The 26,758-nt window shown below is 35.8% G+C and overlaps 1 protein-coding gene across 5 annotated transcripts in view; it reads right to left on the bottom strand.

The window, feature by feature from the left end:
* Nucleotides 1–26,758, bottom strand: part of Epm2a (EPM2A glucan phosphatase, laforin) — a 208,905-nt gene that overhangs the window by 164,701 nt on the left and 17,446 nt on the right. For all 5 annotated transcript variants that reach the window (XM_074072670.1, XM_074072676.1, XM_074072665.1 and 2 more), the window contains exon 2: nt 3,992–4,166. In XM_074072670.1, the coding sequence (XP_073928771.1) occupies nt 3,992–4,166 (175 nt within the window). The remainder of the gene's footprint in view (nt 1–3,991; nt 4,167–26,758) is intronic.

The following is a 26,758-nucleotide window of genomic DNA, read 5'->3' as shown; positions in this document are numbered from 1 at the left end:
AAAATATTCCTTTTGAATTTTAAACTACTATCTTTATATCTGTTGGATAAGAATCACAGGAAATGTTGAGTAAATAAAGATTCACAAGAATTGATGGGATCCTTGAATCTGCATTTTTAAAATAATCCACCCAACTGATTTTCATGTAAGTCGTTTTGAAACTGAACTGTTAAGAACTCTGGAGGGTAATGGGACTTCTTAAAAGCAAAAATATGGTATCAGGTCCACTATAAAGAATTGCTATTTACTACCAAATTCCCAGTTATCTCTACTATAGAAGTAAATAGAAGAATAAAGAGTACTTGTAAAATCTTAAACTAATGAGTCTGAGGTCTTATTCCATTCATATATATATCGATATATAGGTACCTATATATCGATATATATATACACATATCTAGTATGTATATATATATGTGTACATAAATTCTATATTGCATATATAATATATATTATATATTACACCCTAGGTATAAATATATATGCAATCATGCCCCATATCTCTGGAGTATTTGTGCTAGAGAATATAAAAACCTTCAGATGTTCAAGTCCCTGAAATAAAACAGTATAATGTTTGTACATTATCTAAGCACATCATCTGATTAAGTCATCTCTAGATTACTTATAATACCTAATATAACGCAAATGCTATGAAAATAGCTGTTACACTGTATTATTAGGGAATAGTGGCAGGAAAAATGTCTATGTATGTTCAGTATAGACAGAAGGTTTTTCCAAATATTTTTGAAACACAATTAGTCAAATTGACAGATGCAGATCTTATATATGTAGAAAGCTAATGGTATACTTATGACATATTATATGTAATGTGTTATGTACTATAAATACATGTTACATGATATTGTTTGGAGCGAGCTTTTTCTCACTCCTGTTACTACTAAACCTCACTGGCCTAACTGGGGGCTACAGGAGATGCAGAAAGGATAAACGATAGACAAACATGCATAAAGCTGGGGCCAGGTATGCTGGGTACTTGGATGGAGACACACAGCAGCCTCATTGCTTGTTATTTCTCTTCTCTTTACTCTGCTTCTTTTCTCTTATCTTTATTCTTTAAGACTTTACTGCTTTATAATTCTAAAGTCTTCTTTTCTATTCTTTAAAGTCTCTTTCCATAGACTCATACTGTCCCATGGTTTTTTTGCTCTCTCTTAAAGTCTTTGCCCTCAGACTTGCACTGTCCCATGTTCTCTCTTTAGCTTTCTTGAAGTCTCAGTGCTCAAACATACAAAAAACAGCAGCCACGTCTAAAAACTGCATTAGCATAACTCTCAAAGTCTTGGTCCTTAGACTTGCACTGTCCTGTGTTCTCCTTAACCTTTCTTTAGCTTAGCTTTTCTAAAGCCCATGTATAAAGTTCTTGGTGCAGAAAGCTGCTCTGGTGGAGAAACACAGTCCGCATCAGCGGTAGTGGCAGCCAATCAAAAAGCCCCCATCAAAAACTCTGTGTCCTCCTTCAGCTAGTCTTTTATATCCAGTGGTAAACAAGGAGGTGGAGCAACAGTTCTCCAGAGAGGCATGACATTGTAACAAGAGAAACCTGTGTTTCTACTGTTCTGAAAGTAAACAACTTAGGAAAAGCAGCTGTGCTGCATTCTGCCTCACTCTCAGCTGTGCCAAACTCAGCCTGTGATTGAGCACAACTGTGCTTATAATCTACTCCCCACAATTGTGTAAAAATAATTAGAATTACTTGAGAATTCTGTAGGATAGCTTGGAAGTAAAACCAAGATTCTTTAAAGAATATAAAGAAATGCAACCTTTCTTGCACAGTTGAATAAGTAAACTATGATTCCTTCTCACATCACATAACACTTTGATACTGTGTGAAGTAATAATTCTAGCCTATCATACAATATGAATGGCTAAAAATGGCAGTTATTCAAAAGCAAACAACACAGAAGAAAAAGATCTAGGCAAATGAAGAACACCTGATGTAGGAAGAAACAAGATCATTCCAGTAACGGAAGAGAACTTTAAAACAATTCTCGTAAGAGTTCTAAGAATGATTCATGAATGTATCCATTTATAAACAGGAACAAATGAATATGCCAAAAAGGAAATAAATAAATAAAATTATTAAAATTAAGAAAAAAATCAGTAGTTTAATTGGAAAAAATGAAGGAGTCTCTCAAAATGTAAAACAATAAAACCAACATGTGAAATATATAGAAGTTAAATAGAGAGTATAAATCAAGTCCAAAATTCATCTGAAAAGTATCATTAATGAAAAAGATCAAAGGCAAGAGAGGGAAATAAATAATCATATCATAAAAGAAGGTCTCTAGAGCTCAAGACATGAAGAGGCATATTAGTAAGTTTCAATAAATGTGGTGCAGGACAAATGGAAAATAACCTTATAGACTCTTCTCAATGTGTTCTGCTTCTTATTCTTGTCTCAACATTCTGCTTTTCCTTGACTTCCAAAATGTATGGCCCCAATGGTTCAGTATGTTTTGCTTCTTTTCTTTATCTCTTCTATATTTCACTCATTTGCTAAATTGACCTCATCTAGACTCATCACTTTGAACATGATCTATATATCAAATACTCCCAGTTTTATATCTCCCCAAAATTCCTTGCATCAAATTTATTTCCCTTCTGTCATCTAACAGACATTTCAAATACATGACTAAAACAGAATTTATATGCCAATGCTTACTCCACATTGCTTCTCTGGAAGTCTTCCTCATCTCAGTAAAGAGCAGCAGCATCAATTCTGTTACTTAGGCCATAAAACCACAAGTCCCCTCTTCCTCACACTATGTATCTAATCAATCAGCAAGGCTAACATCAAACATGAATTTGGGAAAAAAAAAGTGTGTTCAAGAAGAATACCAATTCCCTCATATTATGATGACACCCTCTGTATTATATTAATTATACATCTCACTCAGAGCAATACATTTTTAGGAATATAAGGATGCATCTCCTGGCCTATGGTTATAACTCTTACATCTTCTATAGCAAATAATATATTAAATGTTGTTAATTACTTTTAAGTTTCAGATAAAGCATGAAAGACATATTTACAAAATAAAATGTAAATTATGTAAATTCCATAAATATTGGAAATGTAAAAGTAATAAAAACATGAATTAGTAGGTGGAAGTATATGTAAAAAAAATAGGGAAGCAAAATATAGAGACAAAAAGTAGAAAATCACAAAACATGGTCAAAAGTTGATGGATCACAGACTAGACTTTTTATGAAGGTATCAGTAGAATTTTTTATTATACCTGATAGAGATCAGAGTGAGTAGAAAGGACAAGAATAAGAAAGGTAAACTTCTTACATGTAATAGAGAGAAATCAATAGCTATTTTTAAATAAATGCATTAATAAATTAAATATATCATCTTATTTAAGACTCCAAACTAACCATAGCAGTCAAAAATAATCACTTTTGATGAGGAGGAGCGAAAGAAAGTGTAAGGAGCCTTATTTTTCATTTATCATCCTCTTTGGTATATGAGTTTTTATTATGGCATATATTGCTATTCAATAATTAAATGAAAAACACATAAAACTTAATAAACAATAAAGTAAAAAATCACATCCAGTCTTGTGTCTTGTTTTTAACACAGTTATTTGAATAAGTTTTGATAAAAAGACACCATTTTTTCACTGTTGGTCAGTAGCATGAAGGACAGAAATTCTGATCTAGGATGTTTCGTGCAGTTTTATTTTAATTCATTTTATCAGCACACACTGGTTAACTACTATCCTGTCAAAATATGTGGATACTAGCATATGTATGTAATGAAGGAATTCTATAGAAAAGAATCTTTCACATCTAGAACCAGAGAAGCTCTCACACTGATTCACTGTAATTTACCTCCTCAAAGTACTGCAGGTCAATAGATCCTCCAAAGGGAGACACTACAATTTTGAGCACAGTAAGTATTTCCATTGTCCTAATGTGACCTCTAGTCCTACTTTAAAGCATATAAACATGGCACTATTTTTACCTTGAATAATGCATGGCTTGGTGGCCTGCAATATTAAAATAGAAGTCTGTTGTGTGCTTCATCTCATTGGTGTGCCCACTGGCCTCAATCCAGTGTCCTATTGGGAGACAGTAAACACCATCCACCAAGTTGTTTTCATTATAAGTACAGCAACGGTCATGGTGAGGCCCATTGCCTAAAACAAGAAATGACAAACAGAGCAATTAGATCAGTGTTTTGCTTAAACAACCTCAAAGTGGTTGATAACAAAACTAATAATATGATGAAAATAAACAGAGACATGCTTAATCTACATATTTCAGTATGAACAAAAATAGACTGGAAAGAACAGGAAGGATTTGTAAAGAGTTACTTATGAAAATCACAGGGTTCTGTGCTAACTTTGAGTACAAGAGTTCTTTGAAAAGCATATTAACTCTATCGGAACTTCATGGTACTTTCCAGTGCCCTAAGACCCCACTGTGAATCATTCTGCAGCCCTATAACCTGCTGAAAGGGGTTTTTAAAGCCATTGATGCCCTTTCATTATGTAATTTTGTCTTTCCAATGGCAAATTTATGACTAAAGTCAGTAATAAAGTAAATTAGTAACAGCCAAAAGAATAATTACATAAATATAAATACATTAATAATAAAACAAATGACCATGTCCAATCTAATTAGAAGGTAAAACATGGGTTAGTTCTTATAGATGAGGAAACTAGGTTTTACAGAGGTTTAACTAGTTTACCCAAGGCCACAGAACAACTAAGTGAAGAGGGAGTAGTAACCTAATTCCACCAGCCCCCTACCTTTCAGGCTACTCTCCACCTCACATTCATAAAGACATGCCATCTTCCTTCCAGTACCATGGAGCAATGGAGACAGAAACAGAAGAACATGTCTTTGAAAACACTATTTTCCTAGTTCAAATTGTGCCCAATATCAACCACACTAGTTGCCATGGTGTGAATATTTATGTCCTCCCAAAATTCATATGTTGAAATCCAAAACCCTAAGGTGATGGTATTAGGAAGTGAGGCCTCTAGAAAATGTTGAGATCATGGGGGCACAGTTCTCACAAATGGGATTAGCACCCGTATAAAAGAGGCCCAAGAGAGACTCCTCAGTCCCTTTTCCCATGTACAGCAAGTATAAACCAGAGAGTGAGCCCTACCAGACCCTGAATCTGCTGGTGCCTTGATCTTGGACTATCCTAACTTCAGAACTATGACAAATAAATGTTGCTTTTAAGCCACTCAATCTATAATATGTTGTTATAGCAGGGAAAATGGTCTAAGATTCTAGGGAGCTCTGATTTCTATGAAAATTATAATCTATACACTATTTTTCTTATGTGACCATCCCTTTTCAAATCATTCCTTTTCTTAAACTTCCTGTCCTAAATTATGAGAAAAACATATAAGCAAAATAATTATGAGTGGTTTACAGGAAGAAATCACATTTGTTACAAATACAAAAATTCAACTCATTCGCTACTTGCTCTGTTTCACAAAATAATTAACCTAAAGTTGCTTGGCATAAAATCTAAGAAAAAACCTTAAATTATTAGGTGATTTGTCTGCAACATAATGCCATCCATCAGCCAGGAAGCAGGATAACTGTCTTACTGAATCTTCCTAGATTTGACTCCATTTTTATTCCTCATGACTACAAGGCACCACACCACCTTTCCATTAACCTTGATAGTTAATAGGTGATTTCACAGGTACTTTTTAATAGATAATTGCCAAACTACACTAGCAACTGCACCCTACATTTATATTCAACAGAACAATTAGTAAAAATAAAGATATATATACAGAGATGCATGCATATACCAATACTATTTTAATAGACAGTATTGTAAACCATGTAAGTTTATTCATTCTTTCACAAATATTTATTGAGACAAAAACTTTGCTAGGTCATAGGAAGGATTTAAGTATTTATCACATGAGCAATTTAAAAATTTTCAAATATTATAAACAGTCATGACCAAACTTTTACTTTAGAAAGACTTCTCTGGTTTCAGAGTTAAATGAAACAATTCAAGAACAATGGGATAGAGGTAGAGAGTTCATTTACTGAACTGCTACATTAGGTAGGGGATGATAAAAATGTGTTGGCAGAAATGGAAAAGGTTAGGCAGATTCAGAAGGGAAAGGCCATAAGGCATGGTAAATAACCAATTATGGGGAGTAGAGAAAAAAGGGGATTAATAACAATTCCTAAGAATCATATTCTACATTGAATATGATTCAGTGTAGATAGACTGGCACCATTACTAACACAAAATCTGGAATTGTTCAATCACTAATACCATGATTACAAAGAATAAAAAGCAGGTAAAGGCATCAGTAAGATATGGAAATAGGAATCTCTCAGTTCTACTCTTCCTCACGGAAATATAGCTAGCAACCATCCAAAGATAAAAGTAATTTTTGTAAATATCCCAGAACTCAGGAGTACAGCTGAGATACCACCCCGTTCCCTCCTTGAACCATAGAACTGTTAAAAGCTGTTTTGATTAAAGGTGTGGCTCAAGCAGTACAGTGCCTGCCTAGCAAGCAAGAGGCCCTGAGTTCAAGCCTTAGTATTGCCAAGAAGAAAAGAAAAGATGCTTTAGGAAAAATGAAAAAGGAACAGTTTAATTTTGACCAGATCACCTCTCTCCCAAGCCAACACAGAGCCACAGAGAAAGGATTTCTCTAGGTCCACATCTCTTTAGTGGGAAAAGAAAACCAGGGGCCTACCTTCAGCACTCTCAGTTTCTAAGGTGTCTTAAGGGAGTCCACTTCTGTCTCACACTATGAGAGACATTGTGAGCATTGTCAGAGCTAGGTCATTTGGGGTTATTTTGAACAAAGAAGGGGGGTACTTATACAGACTAGGGTGTAACTCTGGTCAAACTCCTGCATTCCAGACAGTGGAGGTGCTCTCCTAGAGAGACTAACCAACAGCATCACTGTGCAGGAAGCACAGTTAACACATCTCCCAGGCTTGAGTCCCTGGCAGCTTCTACACCCAGACTCAGTGCTCTACTTAAGGCTTCCCTAGGCTGGGAAGCAAGCACAAGACCAGGAACATTGTACAGGGATGATCTGGCTTTGACTGACCTCAGCAACTGAGCAGTGGTCCAACACAGCCTCAAAATGCTGCATAAGTCTTCCCCACACCAGGCAGCAAGCCCATATCCATGCATAACTCTGGAGCAAACTCTATAGCACTGTCTATATCCAGTGGCCCCAGAGACCTCAACTAGACTTGAAGCTTAAGCTTCAGACCTGCGAGTACCATACAGCCAGAGATCCCAAGACTCTGACTAATCAGAGGCAAATGTACAGCCCAGCCAGCAGTTCCACCTCACTAGACCATGGAACACAATCAGCAGCTCCACTGGGCCTCAGAATATACAGAGCAGTCTATCCCACTATAGATCCTGACAAGTGGTTTGCCTGCCCATGATCACTCCCAGCTTATCCCATCTAGGATCCCAAAACTAAATAGTGAAGATTTACCATGACCAATAGTACATGTAAAATGACCAAAACAGGATGGTGGTTCATGCCTGTAATCCTAGATACTCAGGAGGCAGAGATCAGGAGGATTGAGGTTCAACATCAGTGCAGGCAAATAATTTGCAAGACCCTATCTTAAAAAAACCTATCACAAAAAAGGGCTGGTGGAGTGGCTCAATGTGTAGGTCCTGAGTTCAAGATCTAGTACTGCAAAAAAAAAAAAGGAGCAATACAGATTGCCTCAAATGCATAGACATAAACACAAGGATATAAGAATTACAAAGACTCATGAATTATTATGTAATCAAAAGAAACTAATAAAGCTTCAATCATATATACCCTAAAGAAAGGCAGACTTATGAAATGACTGGCAAAGAATTCAGAATAATTCTCTTTAAAAACTTCAGAGAAATACTAGAAAATTTATATAAAATTTGGGAAATAATTCATGAACAAAATTAGAAGTTCCATAAAGAAACAGACATTTTTAAATATATAAATTTTAGAGAAAAGAATAACTAAACTGAAAAACTCAATAAAAGCTTCAACAGCTTATATAATCAAGCAAAAGAAAGAAAAAGTGAGCTTAAAGATAGGACACTTTGAAATTACTAAGTCAGAGGAGCAAAAAGGAAAAAATAGAATGAAACACCTACCAAGAATTTTGAGACACCATCAAGAGAACTCACATAACAGGAATTTCTAAGAAGATGAGAGAGAAGAAAAGAGCCCCAAACACATTAAGGAAATGACGGCTGAAAATTTCCCAAACTTTGGGTCAAATGCTTCCACCCAGGTACAGAAAGCTCACAGATCTGCAATTAAATTCAACCCAAAGAAGAATCCATCAAAGCACTTTATAATGGAACTATCAAAACTCAGCCACAAAGAAAGAATTCTGAAAGCAGCAAGAGATAAGGAATATATTAGCAGAAACCCTGCCAGCCATAAGAGAGTAGGATGATATACTCAAAGTACTGAAAGAAAAAAAAAAACACTACTAAACAAAACTACTTTACTCAGTAAAACTATCTTTCAAAAGCGAAGGGGAAATTTTTAAATTCCCAGATAAAAGTTAAAGGAGTTCAGCAACACTAGACCTGCCTTATGGGAATTACTAAAAAAGAGTTCTTTAAGCTGAAACAAAATATTTCTAATTAATAACATAAAGCATATGAGAGTTCAATACTCTGCAGTTTAAGTAATACATAGTCAAATTCAGGATCATTTAATACTACAAGGGTAATATGTTAAACAATTTTATCTCTAACATAAGGGTTAAAACAGAAAAACTATTATGAACAACTATACCTTCAATAAATTGTTAAGGTAAAAAGTTAGAAAACTATGTAAATTTTAACATCAAAATTACAAAATATGGGGGAGGAATACAAGTGTAGAGTTTTCATGTATGAATAAGTTAAGCTGTTTTGAGCTTAGAAGAGTTTATTTTGTCTTATGTAAGCCTCATGAAAATACAGGAGTTGCAAAAAAAGAAAGGACTCCAAGCATAGCACCACAGTAAATTACTGGAAGACAGCAAAGGAAGAAAAATAAAACTTATAAAACAACCACAAAAAATATAAAATTTCAATAGCAAGTTCTTAACTACCAATGATTATCTAGAACAAAAATAGATTAAATTCTCCAATACAAAGACATGGAGTGAGGGTGGGGGGGGGGGTGTCTCAAGTAGTAGAGTAAGGCCCTGTGCTCAAACCCTAGTACAACCCAAAACAAAAAGGAAAAGAAAAAGAGTAAAAGAAAAGATATGGAGTGGCTAAAAGTATTAAAAAAAAAAAAAAAAAAAAAAAGTATGACCCAACTATTTGCTGCTTACAAGAGAGTCATTTTACCTGTAAGAAAATATATATACTAAAAATGAAGGGATGGAAAAAGATATTCCACACAAAGTAATACCAAAAGAGAGCAAGGTAGCTGTACTTATATCAGACCAAAAAGACTAAATTCAAATCTATAAAAAGATACAATGATAAAAGGGACAAGTCATCAAAAGCATGTAACAATTGTAAATACATATATATCCAACATTGGACTATATATAGATAAATGTCAGTTATCAAGCTGTCTGAGGAGAGAGATAAACTCTAATACAAAATAACAGAGGATGTCAAAACCCCACTCTGGGGAACTATCACAAATAATAATAATGTACTGTGCCTTTCAAAAACCTAGAAGGATTTTCAAAGTTTCCAACACAAAGAAATGATAAATGTTTCAGGAGATAAATATGTTTAGTCCAATTTCAACATTATGAAATGTATACATATATTAGATACTACATAATATCTGTTAATAATACATACAACTTTTACATCTTGGTATACCAGTTAAATTGTTTCTTTTTTTTTTATTTGATTATTCATATGTGCATACATTGTTTGAGCCATTTCTCCCCCCATCCCTCTACCCCCTCCCTCTCCCCACCACCTCCCTTCCCTTCCAGGCAGAATCTGTTCTACCCTTAACTCTAATTTTGTTGAAGAGAAAGTATAAGCAATAATAAAGACAAAGCATTTTTGCTAGCTGAGATAAGGATAGCTATACAGAGAGATTCCTAGCATTGCTTCCATGTACAAATGTGTTACACTCCAAGGTGATTCATCTCTAACTGACCTTTTCAGTAGTTCCTGATCCCCTCCCCATACTGACCTCTGTTGCTTTAAGGTTTCTATATTAGTTCCTCTGCAGTGGGGACATCAAATACTTTCATGTTTTGGGTTTCTTACCTATCCCCATACCTCCTGTATGTGCTCTCTCCTTATCATGTGACCCAAGTTCAACCACATTGCTGTATTTGCTCTAGATCTAAAGTCCACATATGAGGGAGAACATACGATTTTTGGTCTTCTGAGCCTGGCTAACCTTGCTCAGAATGATGTTCTCCAGTTCCATCCATTTGTTTCATTTTTTAAAAAAGACTTAAGTATAAGACCTGAAACTATATAGAACTACTAGAAGAAAACTTAACATATATTTCTATGACATTGGTCTGAGCGATTATATTTTGGATATAACACTGAAAGTAGAAGTGACAAAAGCAAACTAGACTAATGAGATTGTATAAAACTAAAAAGTTTCAACAACATGAAGCAACAACCCACAAAGTAGGAAAAATATTTATAAATCACATATCTTGTAAGAAGTTAATTATCCAAAGTATTTAAAGAATTAAAATAATTCAATAGAAAGATAACAGATATCTTTATCAGAAATGGACAAGCAGACATTTCTCAAAAGAGGACTTACAAATGGCCAAATTCGGGCTGAGGACATGGCTCAAATGAACACTTGCTTAGCAAGCATGAAACCCTGGATTCAAACCCAGAACACCTCCTAAAAATGACCAAGTTCATGAAAAAAATGTTCAACAGTAATAATCATTAGGAAAATGAAAATTAAGACCACAATGAGATATTACCTCATATCTCATCCACATAGCTCATTAGAATGGCTATTATTAAAAATTTGAAAGATAATAAGTGTTGGTGAGGATATAGAGAAAAGAGAACCCTATTACACTGTCAGTGGGAATGTAAATGGTATGGAGAAATGGTAGAGAGGTAGCTCAAAAACCTAAAACTAGAACTATCATATGGTGCATAAATCCACATATATGTATCTACATATGTAAATTTATATGTATGTTTTATACATATATGTATGTGTGTGTATACACATATATATATCCAAAGAAATTGAAATCAATACACCCAAAAGATACCAACATGCATATGGTCACTGTAGAGCACAAAAATCAAGACATGGAATTAACCTAAGTGTCCATAAATGGATAAATGAGCAAAGAAACTTGGGACATGTACACAGTGGAATACTATTCAGTAATAAAGAGAAGAAAATCCTGTTATTTACAATGAGATGGATGAACCTGGTGGACTTTATGCTAAGTAAAATAAGCTAGGCATCAAGTCAATACAGGATTTCACTTACATGTAGAATCTAAAAAGTTCAAATTCATAGAAATCACATGTAGGAAGGGTGATTCACTAGAAGTGAAAGAAAGGAATAGTGAGGTGCTCAAAGTTTCATTTAGATAAAAGAAAAAAGGTTTTGAGATCTATTCTTTTGGTCTTTTGGCAAGAGTTACAACAATGTATTACATATTTCAAAATAACTAAGAGTATAAACTTCAAAGATTCTCCAAAAAAAAAAAAAAAAAAAAGGTAAGTATGTAATAGACTCTGGTCAACTTGATTTCTCCATTCCTCATTGTATACATACATTAAAAAATCACTTGTATCCAACAAATGTACACAATTATCATTTCTAATTAATAATAAAAATAAGAACTACAAAGAAAAATAAATAGTCCACTCAGAAATTAAGAAAACAGACCTTAGATTGAGAGAAAATAAAGCTTTCCTACAACAGACATGAAATATTAAGAGGGCTAGAATTTGGAGCACCAAAAACAGAAAATTTCTAACATAATATGGTAATCATGAAAACAAATTAAACATTTGATTTGTGTATGTGCTCGTGTGTTGAAGAAGATAAAAAGCTTACTGTCATTGATGATTGCTATTTTATGGAAAATAGTAAACTGAAGTGTGAAACACAGAATCATCAGCCTTTCTGTGTATCCGTACAAGAAAATGTGCCTTCTAGGTACAAAGGAGGCCCATTTACCTCAGATAACTATTCGATAAAGTTACAAGTTAGTGGACTCATGACCTCATTTATTCTTATTAATAATCAGACTTAAGGCCATTCATATTCTATGAGAAAACCAAAAAAGCCTTGAGACAGCTGTTTAGCAGGTGGTGAGACAAGCCAGTCCTCTCACAGGTAAGCTTGAGGAGAGGAGAAAGAAAGGGAGGGTGATTAATAAAACTCAGCCTTGGATTCACTCAAAGGAAAACTCCCAGAGAACCTTGATCAGTACCAGCTAAGAATTTTAAGAGAATACTTAACTTTTAATGCCAAACCATAACAAGCAGAAAATATCTGAAGAAAAAACTTCCATGATTAGAGAAAGAAATCGGTGAAATGGAGGCTTCTATCAAGAAATATGATAGGAAAAAATTTAGAGAAAAAGTAAAATTTACTAGTTCTTTCCTAAAAAGATTTAGTAATCATTTGAATGTCTCACTGATATTGGCTGAACTGTGTCCCTGAAAAATATATTTGCTGATGCTCTGACACTCAATAAGCCTGTATTTGGAGATAGGGCTTTAATGGAGTAATTAAGGTAAAATGAGGAAGTAAGGGGAAGGCCCTAATCTGACTGAACTGGAGTCCTTATAATATGAGTGAAGAGAAAGAGACATAAGATCTCTTCGCTCCTCTCTCTTCTTCCTCTTCTTCCTCTCTCCACCATCCCCCCCCCAACACAAGCAGTGAGAAGGCCACCATCTACAAGCCAGAAAGAGAGGCCAAATCAGGACTTCTAGTCATCAGACTCGTGATGAAATAAATTTGCTATTTAATTCATCCAGCCTATGCTATTTGTTATCGCAGTCCTAGTACTAATACACTCACATATCCAAAGCATTAAAATCCGCTTAATCCAGTTAATAACTGAGTATTGAAAGCTAGTTATGTCCCCAGTCCTGTGGAACTGGGGACACATATAGTATAAAATGGAACTCCTACAATAAATGGGTCTTTGTTGATTAGGCAACATTTACACCAAGTAATTCATGAATTAAACAAAACTAAATTGTGGAAATAGTTTTAAAACTGTATAATATCGTTTCAAACAGAATATTCAGGGATTGCAAACAGGCTCCATGTCAAATGCCAATTTTTCAATGTGTGGTGACTATAAATGCTATGTACAGATGTATTCTAAGGGGCAACTGGCTGGTGGGGCAAGAAAACACTGATCTTCTTCTATGGGTGGAGAGACCAAAAGTGGAGTATACTGAGATTCCAAGATGGCGGCTAGAGGTAGGAAGCAGAAAGCAACCTCCTATAGTGAAATCTTGGAGAGACGCTGGAGACACACTTTGCAGACATAATCACTGAGAAAAGGCATAACTTTGACCCCTCCACATCTCCAGCCGGTGCAGAGAATCCCCACCTCACATTAAACGAAGAAACGAGGAGGGCCACCAGTGGCCGGCGCCCATACGGCTTGGGAAGACGCGGACCAGGTGAGCTTCGTGGTACCGCGGTACCCCCACAGACAAGCCTGGGCCAGAGCAGCATAGCCCCCTGGACAGACTGACCTCCACCCGGGGAAAAAAAGAGAAACTGAGTAATAAGCAATAAGAACAGTTAAGACACCCTGGAAAGAGGGTGGGGCACACTGAGCGCTGAAGATTGGGGGAAGGGAACTCTTCCCGGGACTGTAAATAAACAAGCCGGCGGGCAGGAGAGCCTCTGGTGGGAGTGGGGCATGCACCCAGCAACCAGGAGCTTGTGAGAGTGGCTGAGGGAGGAAAACTCCACAGGAGAAGAGGGAAGACCCACTTCCCACGTGAACTGTAAACAAACATGGCGGCTGGCAGGAGCAGCAGCACCCCCCAGTAAGCAGGAGCAGGAAAGCTTCTGGAAGTGGCAGCGGGTGGAAAACTTCAGAGGAGTGGGGGGAAGACCCACCTCCCACATGAACTGTAAATAAACACGCAGGCCTGACAACATGGGGGCAGTGTCACCTTTCCCAGTGCTTGGAAAGGGGAAAGCCTGTAGCAGAGGCTCCCGCACAGGAGAACTCTGAGCAAACAAAGCCTGTGGGACCAGGTGAGTGCTAGCTCACCCCAGAGATCTGAATAAATAATGCCGCCAGCTACAGGCTGAGAGCAGCACACAGGCAAGTCACAGTTGCAGATACCACTCTCAGAACTGTCTCCAGATGCTTTTTTTTCTTTTTCTCCCTACCTTTGATGAGAGAACAACCGAATTACACCTGCAAGCCGAAAAACTTACTGAAACTGTATTGCATTTGAACTTGGGACACTTGGTGGGGCTTTTGTGTGTGTGTGTGTGTGTGTGTGTGTGTGTATGTGTGTGAGTGTGTAGTTTTGTTCTACTTTATGCATCCCCATCCCCTTTGATGAGACAACTACAGAACAACATGTGAGGCACCAACTCCAGGACTGGAGAATGAGACGGACACCCAAATTATTAAGACTGAAACTGCATTGCATATAAACTTGGAAGTTTTTTTGGGTTTTTTTTTTTTTTAATTTTCTATTTTCCATTTTATTTTAATTCATTTTTATATATAGATATTTCTTTCATTTACTTATTTTTTATTTATTTTTATCTTTGATTTTCAATCCTCTCTCTGTCTCTCTAATGTCTGTTCAGCTTACTGTAGATTAGTACACTAACACTCCCTGTTTATACCTTTGAAACTCTCTTGTCTGATACCTTGTTCTACTTTCTCCCTCTTGTCTGTATATTTGTTTTCCCCTTTTCTTTAACTTCTTGCTTTCCATCTCAGCTCACTCTTCCATTCTCAATATTACCATTGTTATTATTACAAGCTAGAAAATACTTAATTGCACACAGTACAGGGACAGTAACAACACCAACGACAATGATGGGAAGACAGAAAAAACAGGGAAACCAGTTTCCCCACAGCAAAAAATTAGTACAGGAACCAGAGGGGAATGAAGAGAACAGAAACTCAGATCCAGACTCCAACAAAATGAAGATAAACTATGCCAAAGGACCCAATGAAGCCCACAAGAAGAATTTAAAAGAAGACATACTACAAGTACTCAATGAGAATTTTATAGAGATGATACTGGATAGGGTCAACCAAAATGTACAGGAGACACTCAAGAAATTCCAAGACAACAAAAATAGAGAATTTGAAAAAGCAAAAGAAGAAATAAAGGAAACCATAGAAGCACTGGATAAACACCAAAGTGAAAGAGAGAACACAATGAATAAACAGATAAATGAACTCAGGACAAAAATAGACAACATTAAAGAGGAAAACTGCCAGGATATGGAAAACCTCAGAAAAAAGAACGAAACAGAACTGCAAAACAAAACAGAAGGCCAATCCAGCAGAATAGAACAAACAGAAGACAGAACCTCAGAACTTGAAGATGAAATGGTAATTAAAGGAAAAGCCGAAGAACTATTAATTAAACAACTCAAGACCTGTGAAAAGAAAATGCAAGAACTCACTGACTCCATCAAAAGACCAAACTTGAGAATCATGGGCATCGAAGAAGGAGAAGAGGTGCAAGCGAAGGGAATGCGTAATATATTCAACAAAATAATAATGGAAAATTTCCCAAATCTAGAGAAAGATATTCCCATACAGATGCAAGAGGCCTCCAGGATACCAAACAGACCAGATCAAAATAGAACTACTCCACGACATATCATCATTAAAACAACAAGTTCAGAAACTAAGGAAAGAATATTGAAGGCTGTAAGAGAGAAAAAACAAGTAACATACAAAGGTAAACCCATCAAAATCACAGCAGACTTCTCAACAGAAACATTAAAAGCAAGAAGAGCGTGGGTGAGATCTTCCGGGCGCTGAATGAAAATAACTTCAACCCCAGGATACTCTACCCAGCAAAGCTATCATTCAAAATAGATGGAGCAATAAAAGTCTTCCATGATAAGCAGAAACTAAAACAATATGTGACCACAAAGCCACCATTACAAAAGATTCTGCAAGGGATCCTGCACACAGAAAGTGACACCCAACTTAACCATGAAAAGGCAGGCAGCACCAAACCACAGGATAAGAAAAAGCAACACAGTAGAGAGTAACCTCAAGTTAGGTACACACAATCAAACCTTCAAACAACTAAGACAACTAAATAGCAGGAATCACCACATACCTATCAGTACTAACGTTTAATGTTAACAGACTTAATTCACCCATCAAAAGGCACCGCTTGACGAAATGGATTAAAAAGGAAGATCCAACAATTTGTTGCTTACAGGAGACCCATCTCACTGACAGAAATAAGCATAGGGTTAGGATGAAAGGCTGGAAGAAGACTTACCAAGCCAATGGCCCCCGAAAACAGGCAGGAGTAGCAATACTTATCTCTGACAAAGTAGACTTCAAACCTACATTGATCAAATGAGATAAAGGACATTCCATACTAATAAAAGGGGAAATAGACCAAAAGGAAATATAATTATCAACCTATATGCACCCAAAGTCAATGCACCCAATTTCATCAAACATACCCTGAAAGACCTAAAGGCATACATTAACTCCAACAAGATGGTCATGGGAGACTTTAACACATCATTATCATCAATAGATAGGTCATCCAAACAAAAAAATCCATAAAGAAATCCTAGATCTGAAATATACAATAGATCAAATGGACCTACTTGATGTCTACAGAACATTTCATCCAACTTCTACACAATATACATTCTTCTCAGCAGCCCATGGAACCTTCTCCAAAATAGATCATATCCTAGGGCACAAAGCAAGCCTCAGCAAATATAAGAAAATAGAAATTATACCGTGCATACTATCTGATCACAAGGCAGTAAAAGTAGAATTCAACAACAAAAGTAAAGACAAAAAACATGCAAACAGCTGGAAACTAAATAACTTATTACTTAATAAACAATGAGTCATTGATGCAATAAAAGAGGAAATTAAAAAGTTCCTGGAAGTCAATGAAAATGAAAACAAAACCTACCGGAACCTATGGGACACAGCTAAGGCAGTCTTGAGAGGAAAGTTTATAGCCATGAGTGCATATATTAAAAAGACTGAAAGATCCCAAATCAATGACCTAATGATGCATCTCAAACTCCTAGAAAAACAGGAATAAGCAAATCCCAAAACAAATAGAAGGAGAGAAATAATAAAAATAAGAGCTGATATCAACGAAATAGAAACCAAAAAACCATACAAAGAATTAATGAAACAAAGAGTTGGTTCTTTGAAAAAATAAACAAGATCGACAGACCCCTGGCAAACCTGACTAAAATGAGGAGAGAAAAAAACCCAAATTAGTAAAATTAGGAATGCAAAAGGGGAGATAACAACAAACACCAAGGAAGTCAGGAAATCATCAGAGACTACTTCGAGAACCTATATTCAAATAAATTCGAAAATCTTAAAGAAATGGACAGATTTCTAGATACACATGATCATCCAAAACTGAACCAAGAGGAAACTAATCACCTGAATAGATATATAACACAAAATGAAATTGAATCAGCAATCAAGAGTGTCTTCAAAAAGAAAAGTCCAGGACCTGATGGATTCTCTGCTGAATTCTATCAGACCTTTAAAGAATAACTGATATCAACCCTCCTTAAACTCTTCCATGAAATAGAAAGGGAAGGAAAACTGCCAAACACATTTTATGAAGCCACTATTACACTTATCCCAAAACCAGGCAGACACCTCCAAAAAGGAGAACTATAGGCCATTCTCCTTAATGAACATTGACGCAAAAATCCTCAACAAAATAATGGCAAACCGAATTCAGCAACACATAAAAAAGATTATTCACCACAACCAAGCAGGCTTCATCCTAGGAATGCAGGGGTGGTTCAACATACGAAAATCAATAAACGTAATAAACCACATTAACAGAAGCAAAGACAAAAACCACTTGATCATCTCAATAGATGCAGAAAAAGTCTTTGATAAGATCCAACATCATTTCATGATAAAAGCTCTAAGAAAATTAGGAATAGAAGGAAAGTACCTCAACATTATAAAAGCTATATATTACAAACCTACAGCCAACATTATACTTAACGGAGAAAAACTGAAATCATTCCCTCTAAAATCAGGAACTAGACAAGGATACCCACTATCTCCATTCCTATTCAACATAGTCCTGGAATTCCTAGCGAGAGCAATTAGGCAAGAAGAAGGAATAAAAGGAATACAAATAGGTAAAGAAACTGTCAAAATATCCCTATTTGCAGACGACATGATCCTATACCTTAAAGACCCAAAAAACTCTACTCAGAAGCTTCTAGACATCATCAATAGGTACAGCAAGAAAGCAGGATATAAAATCAACATAGAAAAATCATTAGCATTTCTATACATTAACAATGAACAAACTGAAAAAGAATATATGAAAACAATTCCATTGATAATGGCCTCAAAAAAAATCAAATACCTAGGTGTAAACATAACAAAAGATGTGAAAGACCTCTACAAGGAAAACTACAAACTTCTGAAGAAAGAGATTGAGGAAGACTATAGAAAGTGGAGAGATCTCCCATGCTCACGGATTGGTAAAATCAACATAATAAAAATGTCGATACTCCCAAAAGTAATCTACATGTTTAATGCAATTCCCATCAAAATCCCAATGACATTCATCAAAGAGATTGAAAAATCTACCATGAAATTTATATGGAAATACAAGAGGCTATGAATAGCCAAGGCAATACTCAGTCAACAGAACAATGCTGGAGGTATCACGATACCTGACTTCAAACTATATTACAAAGCAATAACAATAAAAACAGCATGGTACTGGCACAAAAACAGACATGAAGATCAGTGGAACAGAATAGAGGACCCAGATATGAAGTCACACAACTATAACCAACTTGTCTTTGACAAAGGTGCTAAAAATATACAATGGAGAAAAAGCAGCCTCTTCAACAAAAACTGCTGGGAAAACTGGTTAGCAGTCTGCAAAAAACTGAAACTAGATCCATGTATATCACCCTATACCAAGATTAACTCAAAATGGATCAGGATCTTAATATCAGACCCCAAACTCTTAAGTTGGTACAGGAAAGAGTGGGAAATACTTTGGAATTAATAGGTATAGGTAAGAACTTTCTCAATGAAACCCCAGCAGCACAGCAATTAAGAGATAGCATAGATAAATGGGACTTCATAAAACTAAAAAGCTTCTGTTCATCAAAAGACATGGTCTCTAAACTGAAGAGAATACCCACAGAGTGGGAGAAAATATTTGCCAGCTACACATCAGACAAAGGACTGATAACCAGAATATACAGGGAACTCAAAAAACTAAATTCTCCCAAAACTAATGAACCAGTAAAGAAATGAGGAAGTGAACCAAACAGACATTTCTCAAAAGAAGAAATTCAAATGGCCAAAAAACACCTGAAAAAATGTTCACCATCTCTAGCAATAAAGGAAATGCAAATTAAAACCACACTAAGCTTCCACCTCACCCCTGTTAGAATAGCCATCATCAGCAACACCACCAACAACAGGTGCTGGCGAGGATGCGGGGAAAAAGGAACCCTCTTACACTGTTGGTGGGAATGTAGACTAGTACAACCACTCTGGAAAAAAATTTGGAGGCTACTTAAAAAGCTAAGCATTGATCTACCATTTGATCCAGCAATACAACTCTTGGGGATGTACCCAAAAGACTGTTACTCCAGAGGCACCTGCACACCCATGTTTATTGCGGCACTATTCACAATAGCCAAGCTATGGAAACAGCCAAGATGCCCCACTACTGACAAATGGATCAAGAATATGTGGTATCTATACACAATGGAATTTTATGCAGCCATGAAGAAGAACGAAATGTTATAATTCGCTGGTAAATGGATGGAATTGGAGAACATCATTCTGAGTGAGGTTAGCCTGGCCCAAAAGACCAAAAATCTTATGTTCTCCCTCATATGCGGACATTAGATCAAGGGCAAACACAACAAGGGGATTGGACGTTGAGCACATGATAAAAGCGAGAGCACGCAAGGGAGGTGTGAGGATAGGTAAGAAACCTAAAAAATTAGCTAGCATTTGTTGCCCTCAACACAGAGAAACTAAGCATATACCTTAAAGTCAACTGAGGCCAATAGGAGAAGGGGACCAGGAACTAGAGAAAAGGTTAGATCAAAAAGAATTAACCTAGAAGGCAACACACATGCACAGGAAATTAATGTGAGTCAACTCCCTGTATAGCTATCCTTATCTCAACTAGCAAAAACCCTTGTTCCTTCCTATTATTGCTTATACTCTCTCTTCAACAAAATTAGAGATAAGGGCAAAATAGTTTCTGCCGGGTATGGAGGGGGTGGGGGGGAGAGAGAGGGGGTGGAGTGGGTGGTAAGGGAGGGGGTGGGGGCAGGGGGGGAGAAATGACCCAAGCCTTGTATGCACATATGAATAATAAAACAATAAAAAATAAATAAATAAATAAAGCCACTTAAACAGAACAGTAAAGAACAGAATTATACACATTTTTAATCATTATTTAGGAAGGCACATGTGTTAATCATCTTCTTGTCACTGTAATAAAACAGCTGAGATATTTAGCTTATAAAGAACAATGAATACACATATGAATAATAAAAGAAAAATGAAAAAAAAAATAAAATGTATGCCTGAATAAAAATGGAAGGAAATTCATCTAAAAAAATAAATAAATAAATAAAAATAAAGAACAAAGGGAGTTGGAGGTGTGGCTCAAGTGGTAGATCACCAATCTAGCAAGTGTGAAGCCCTAAGTTTGAACCCTAGTTCCACCGGAAAACAAACAAAAAAAGATCTATTTTGCTTCATAGTTTTGTAGGCTCCATTCCAAGATTGTACCAACTCACTGCTTTGGGCCTCTGGTGAGGGTGCCACACAACAATGGCAGGGAGCAAACGTGTAGTGAAGCAAGTTGCACACCTCAGAAGCCAGGAAGAGGATCAGAAAATTTCTTTCGAGAACATGCCCCAATGATCTGAGGACTTCCTGCAAGACCTCACCTACTAAAGATCTGCAGCACTTCCCAACAGTGCCACCTGGGGACTAAAGCTATAGAGAGGTATGGGATACATTCAACATCCAAACCACAACAACACATTTTTAAATGCACGAAATTTACTTTAGTAGTAGTGATATACGCGCCTCAGAATGGAATATATTTCAAAGGTGATAAATTCTCCTGGAAAAAAATGTCCCAAAGGCATTGCTAGTCAATTATGCTTCCATTTAAAATAAGCACAATATCCGAGTTTGCCTTCTTATATAATTTCTACAAAATGTCTGCAACTTAAATTCTTAATTCAAAGCACCAAAATGAACTATTCATAATTCATTCAATTGAATGATAACCTAAAGAGAGCCCAAAAGACTTGAACACCAGATCTGAAATCTGTGCAGTTACTTACATAGGACAAAGGATGAAACAAAAACTTCAGTGTATTAAAATGCTCCATCTGCATAACTGGAGATATTTGCTGGATAGTGCATTTATTTTCTAAGTCACATGCAGAGATGTTTATTCATGTGTTTAATAAAATTTGATTTAATTGTTCTAACAATTTTTAATATTGGTTTTCCTGCTATCATTAAAGCAACTTTTATAGCAGTGTCTACACTTTCCTTATTGTTGTTAAACTGACAGGTCATTTTTTATCTCCACAGCACACCCAGAACTGAGTAAAAACTTGTTTCATCACCTGAACACAAATCCAAGTTGTAAAAATAGATTTGACATTGGTCTTACTATTTGTCTCACTTTCTAAAGCAAATACTTCTGCTACTACATTTGATGCACCTTGAAGCCTTAAAATTGCATTTGCTGATGCAAAAGGAGGTGCCCTCTTCAGCAGCCCTACCTCAATTATGTCCAATATTTTGGACACAGAGAACATATAATAACCATATTCTTCCCCGTAACCCCTCAGAACATTGAGGATTATCTTATATTTTATTCCATCCTAATCAAGGTAGCCCAGCAAACATGCAGTTTCATAGTCAGCAAATATTTTGGCATGAAATATTCCTTCCATTAGGTTTTTCTACAATGTAGACTAAATAGTTTAATAAAACATTCCCAAGAATGGATCTAGTTCTCTGTGAAAACTATCTTGATGGCTTCATGCTTTAGTTTCATACATGTCAAAATATTTTATGGACATGCAACTGATTTGAGTAACATATTGGCACCAATCTAGTTAGGAGAAATAAGCTAGAAATGCATAAATAATTGACATGAAAGATGGAATGGTTAGGTATAATAATTGTTTTTTAAAATGGTAAGTCAAATTGCTTTAATGAAATAGTACATACTGTGAAAATAACAGAGGGCTTGTTAACACTAGCATTCAGGGAGACAGAGTCAGAGCAACACTTCAGTCAACAATGTACTGCATTTATGAAAGTGGTCCATAAGATTAAGTCATCTAGCAATGTTGTAGCCAAGTTACTTTCTGTACATACACTCTATGATGGTTGTATAATAATGAAATTGCCTACCAACACATTTCTCAGAACATATCTCCATTGTAAAGCAAACATGACCCGTATCTTAAATTTGATATACTTTTAAACCACACCTATAAGAAATAGCTGAAGAAGGATTTGTTCCTCTAAGTACTATGTCTGGTTTGAGCAGCAACAAAAACAAAATAAATCCTTACTAACACTGACTTAAACAAATATAAGTCTATCTCACAGAATAAGGCATGGAAAGCCAGACAGTCCAGAACTGGTCAATACCAACTTCTTAACACGCTGCCATTCTCATACAGTGGGCTTTGTTGTCATGCTTTTCACCTCATGTCCAGAGGACAACATTTATAGGCATCATGCCTAGTATCCTGGCCGGGAAGAAGTGTAAAGGGCCATGCCAACAACGCTCTTGTCTCTTTTTCTGAGAAAAGTGGAAGTTTCCTGGGAGCCTCATCAAATAAGATTTCCCTCATCTTCTTCTATCTCTTTTTCCCTCAACTTGTGACATGGATGTCTGTAGACTAACTGCTAGTTCAGTGGAATAAGAGTACTCTAATTACTTAAACCAATAGTGATTTATCCCACCCTTCCCTAAACAAATGAGGGTTCTCTTAGCTAAGGAGAATGGTGGAGATACACTGGAACACACCATCTTTCTCCAAAAAAGAATTTTGGAGGATAAACCATATTTCCTCAGGGATCACAAGACCTTACCTGACTTAATTCAAAAGTACCCAATATATTAAATGTTTAATTGTATATGATTTCTCTAGTCAAGTAAATCATCAATAAAATCAGCAACATTTTAATGTAATTCTAAAACTTGAGAATTGCTAAGAGAGAAGGAAACAGAAACAGGTTATCTACTTCATGATCGTTTCACTTCTACAACCTCTTTATTATTACACACTATGTCCTCCTTCTCATCTAAGCCTTAAACTTCCCCCAAATCCCTCGTTTTCTAGTTTTCTAGTTGTTTCTTCCTTCCATCATCTCTTACTTCCTGTCTTCCCTCCAGCTAGCCTGTCCTCTCCCAACATCCTCACTTGCCTGTTCCTGTTCAGTGCACTATAATATGGCATCTGCTCTCAGAACTCCACTAAGAGACTAAAAATAAAGTCATCCCCTAACAGTCATACTAATTTCTCACCATTCTTTGCCTGCCTATAATACAGTGATCACCCTTTGTGGAAGCTCTCCTTTGTGGACTCCATCATACTCTTCTGGAAGGCAATATAACAGTCAAGATTCAGACCAGCCTCCATTCCAAAATATACTGTTGTCCCATGGTGTCCGGGCATGGGAGGGGGTTGTGGAATGGTTCCAGTATCATCCTTAGCTACCATAATCCACACATGCTTATGCCCTTGTATAAACTGACATAGAATCTGCATATAACCTACACACTACTTCCTGCATATGTTCAATAATCTCTACATTCATTATAACACTAATATGACACAAAGACTACATATATAGCTATAATGTATTATTTAGGGAATAATGCCAAGAAAAAAGTCCATACATGTTCAGTACAGATGAAATTATTTTTTTAAAAATATTTTTGATCCAAAGTTTGTTGAGTCCATAGATGTGAAACCTAAACAGTTAGAAGGCTGACTATATTATTTAGTTTGTACATAATGATAAAAATCATTAGAAACCTGTGCCACTGTTTTCTCATTTGAGAACAAAAGTTTAATAATATCTACCTTGTAGGGTTGTTGTAAAGGAATTCAATTACATAATCCATTAAAAGGATTTGACACAGAAAAACCATCACAGCTGGTGTCCAATAACTCAGTAACAACTTTTATTACTCAACGCTTACATCTTCCAGTCCTTATAGTCTGTATGCCAAACTGTACACTAATTTATAAAACAGATACACTACTAAAACATGCTCAACTAGTCTTAACAACAGCTTTGTCAGACTGATATGTTTCAAGTAACTACACATGGACCAGGTGTTCCCAAGACCACTAGTTTTCCCAATAACTCACCTAGTTTTCAGATCCTGTCCAATCCCTGCCCAAACCATGCAAACGTCCCCTAAAACTGAAACTCCCAAATCTTTTTTCTTTGCATTGTTTTCAAGGAAAACAATTCCTATTTCCTATCTTCATAAAATAACTTATTGATGCAAATATAAGAGTTGATTTTCATTAATTTATTCTTGTTAATTTACTCCTTTCTTTGGGAAATTTCTTGCACTAGGAGAAGATTTACTCCAAATGAGAAAGTAGAACTGAGGTTTTTTTTTCTTACCTTGGACCTGGTAAACTTGAATCATGACTTAATTAACCACATTCACTAATTTGATGTGATCATGGTTGGTTTCATTTGTTTTGCTTTTCTCTCCTTTCAGAAATTTATTAAAATATAAGACAACACAGAAAAGTACACAAATCATAATTGCACAGCTGAATCAATTACTGCAAATTGAACACACCTACATAACCACATCAACAATAAGAATATTCTTAGCATTCAGAACATTTTCCTTATTTCCACTTTTTAATCACTGCCCTGTACCAATACCACACTTTGAGACATATTTTGAATATTGTTCTCTCAAACAAAAAAACAACTCTCTCTCTCCCAATTTTCTCTTGCCAGCAAATTTGTAAGCATGCTTCCTAAGTCACTGATGACCCCATGCAGAAGAGAAGAACCTGGACCAGGGATCTTGGCATGGTTTAATCAGAGGCCTAGAGGAACATTTCTTCAACTTGCCATTAGTCCACTTCACTAATCTATTCACCTGCCAGTGTCACTTTCTAATTTGTATACAAAGAAGTTGTGAAATTTCTCAAAAATCGTTTGCTGAACTACAATACACTATTCCTTACACTGTAAGCTACACACTTCCCTCAAACAAATAGGGATTTATATTTGATCAGGTAAAGCTTTGGATGCAGTTTTTAACTCTACACCAGAAATATGTAAAAATAGTGAACTATATTATTTTTTTCTTTTTACATATGTGGCTCCTAAATTCCTTTGTAAATCAGTACAAAGCTATGGATCACCTTCCTCAAAAACATATTTTAAATACTTAAGCCCACAACTTAGCATTATTCTATATAAGACAGGAGATATGGTTCATAATTATGACCATAAGAAAAAGATGAAGTTTTCAGTAACATGTCAATCTAACATTAGACATTTTAAAGTAAAATTTAAAAAAACTTATTTCCTCCCTGAAAATAGCAAAGATTTGGCACAAGCAATTAAAATTGCCTATCAAGTTTTAGCCATTTAAAAATAAAGATGTCCTCTATTTATACCAAGTTTAATAAACAGCTTTAAATGGCCTGAGTTTTCAAAGCAGCTCCTTTCTCTTGTGCAGAACACAGTGCCTGTGGCAGTTTAAAAATTGCCTCGACGATCCTCTTTGAATTGAACACTGGCAATCCGCTATGCAGCTTAACAACTTTGATTCTTTTCTTTGCAACAGGACAAGAATATTCTAATACATCTATGCCATCACTTACATCAAAGCCTTAATATCAACAGAAGTCATTAAGACACCATTTATGAAGCTTTGCATGATACTTTTATTATTTAAATTCATCTTGTAGAATACATTCTCTAGGAAATTCTGACACAAAGCAAGCTGATAAGGAATCATGATAAAGTATTTCTCAAACATGTCATAAACATGAAAGGATTCGGTGTAACAATATGTGATGACATTCTGAGATACAGAACAGAGCAGTCATCAGAGTCTAAAATGTCCACAAGAGTTTATTGGAAAAATAATTGTAAAGTATTCATAAGGAGCCAATGGCAAGACTTTTATAGTGATTTTAACTGATTTTAATTAACCTACGTTGAAATCACATCAAAGTAACTTGCTTACATCTGAGCAAAAAAAATGCTATCTAATACCTTTTCCCACATGAAGGAGAAATTCTTGAATAATTGCTAAGTCTTAGGAAGACTGCTCTCACATTTGCATAACATTATAAATGAATGAGAATAGCTTTTTCGGATTGGTCAGAAGGGGTATGTGGGATGAGAAATAAGAAAGAGAAGGTTGAGAGAGAATGTGGTACTCATTTAAAATGGTGATTGAATTCTTTTCTATGAAATACATAGACACACTAAAAATTACAGTAGAGTACAAGTGACATGC

This window comes from Castor canadensis, chromosome 1 (genome assembly GCF_047511655.1).
Source record: "Castor canadensis chromosome 1, mCasCan1.hap1v2, whole genome shotgun sequence".
Taxonomy (NCBI): domain Eukaryota; kingdom Metazoa; phylum Chordata; class Mammalia; order Rodentia; family Castoridae; genus Castor; species Castor canadensis.
The sequence above is the reverse complement of the archived record's forward strand: the minus strand, read 5'-3'. Positions and strand labels throughout refer to the sequence as shown.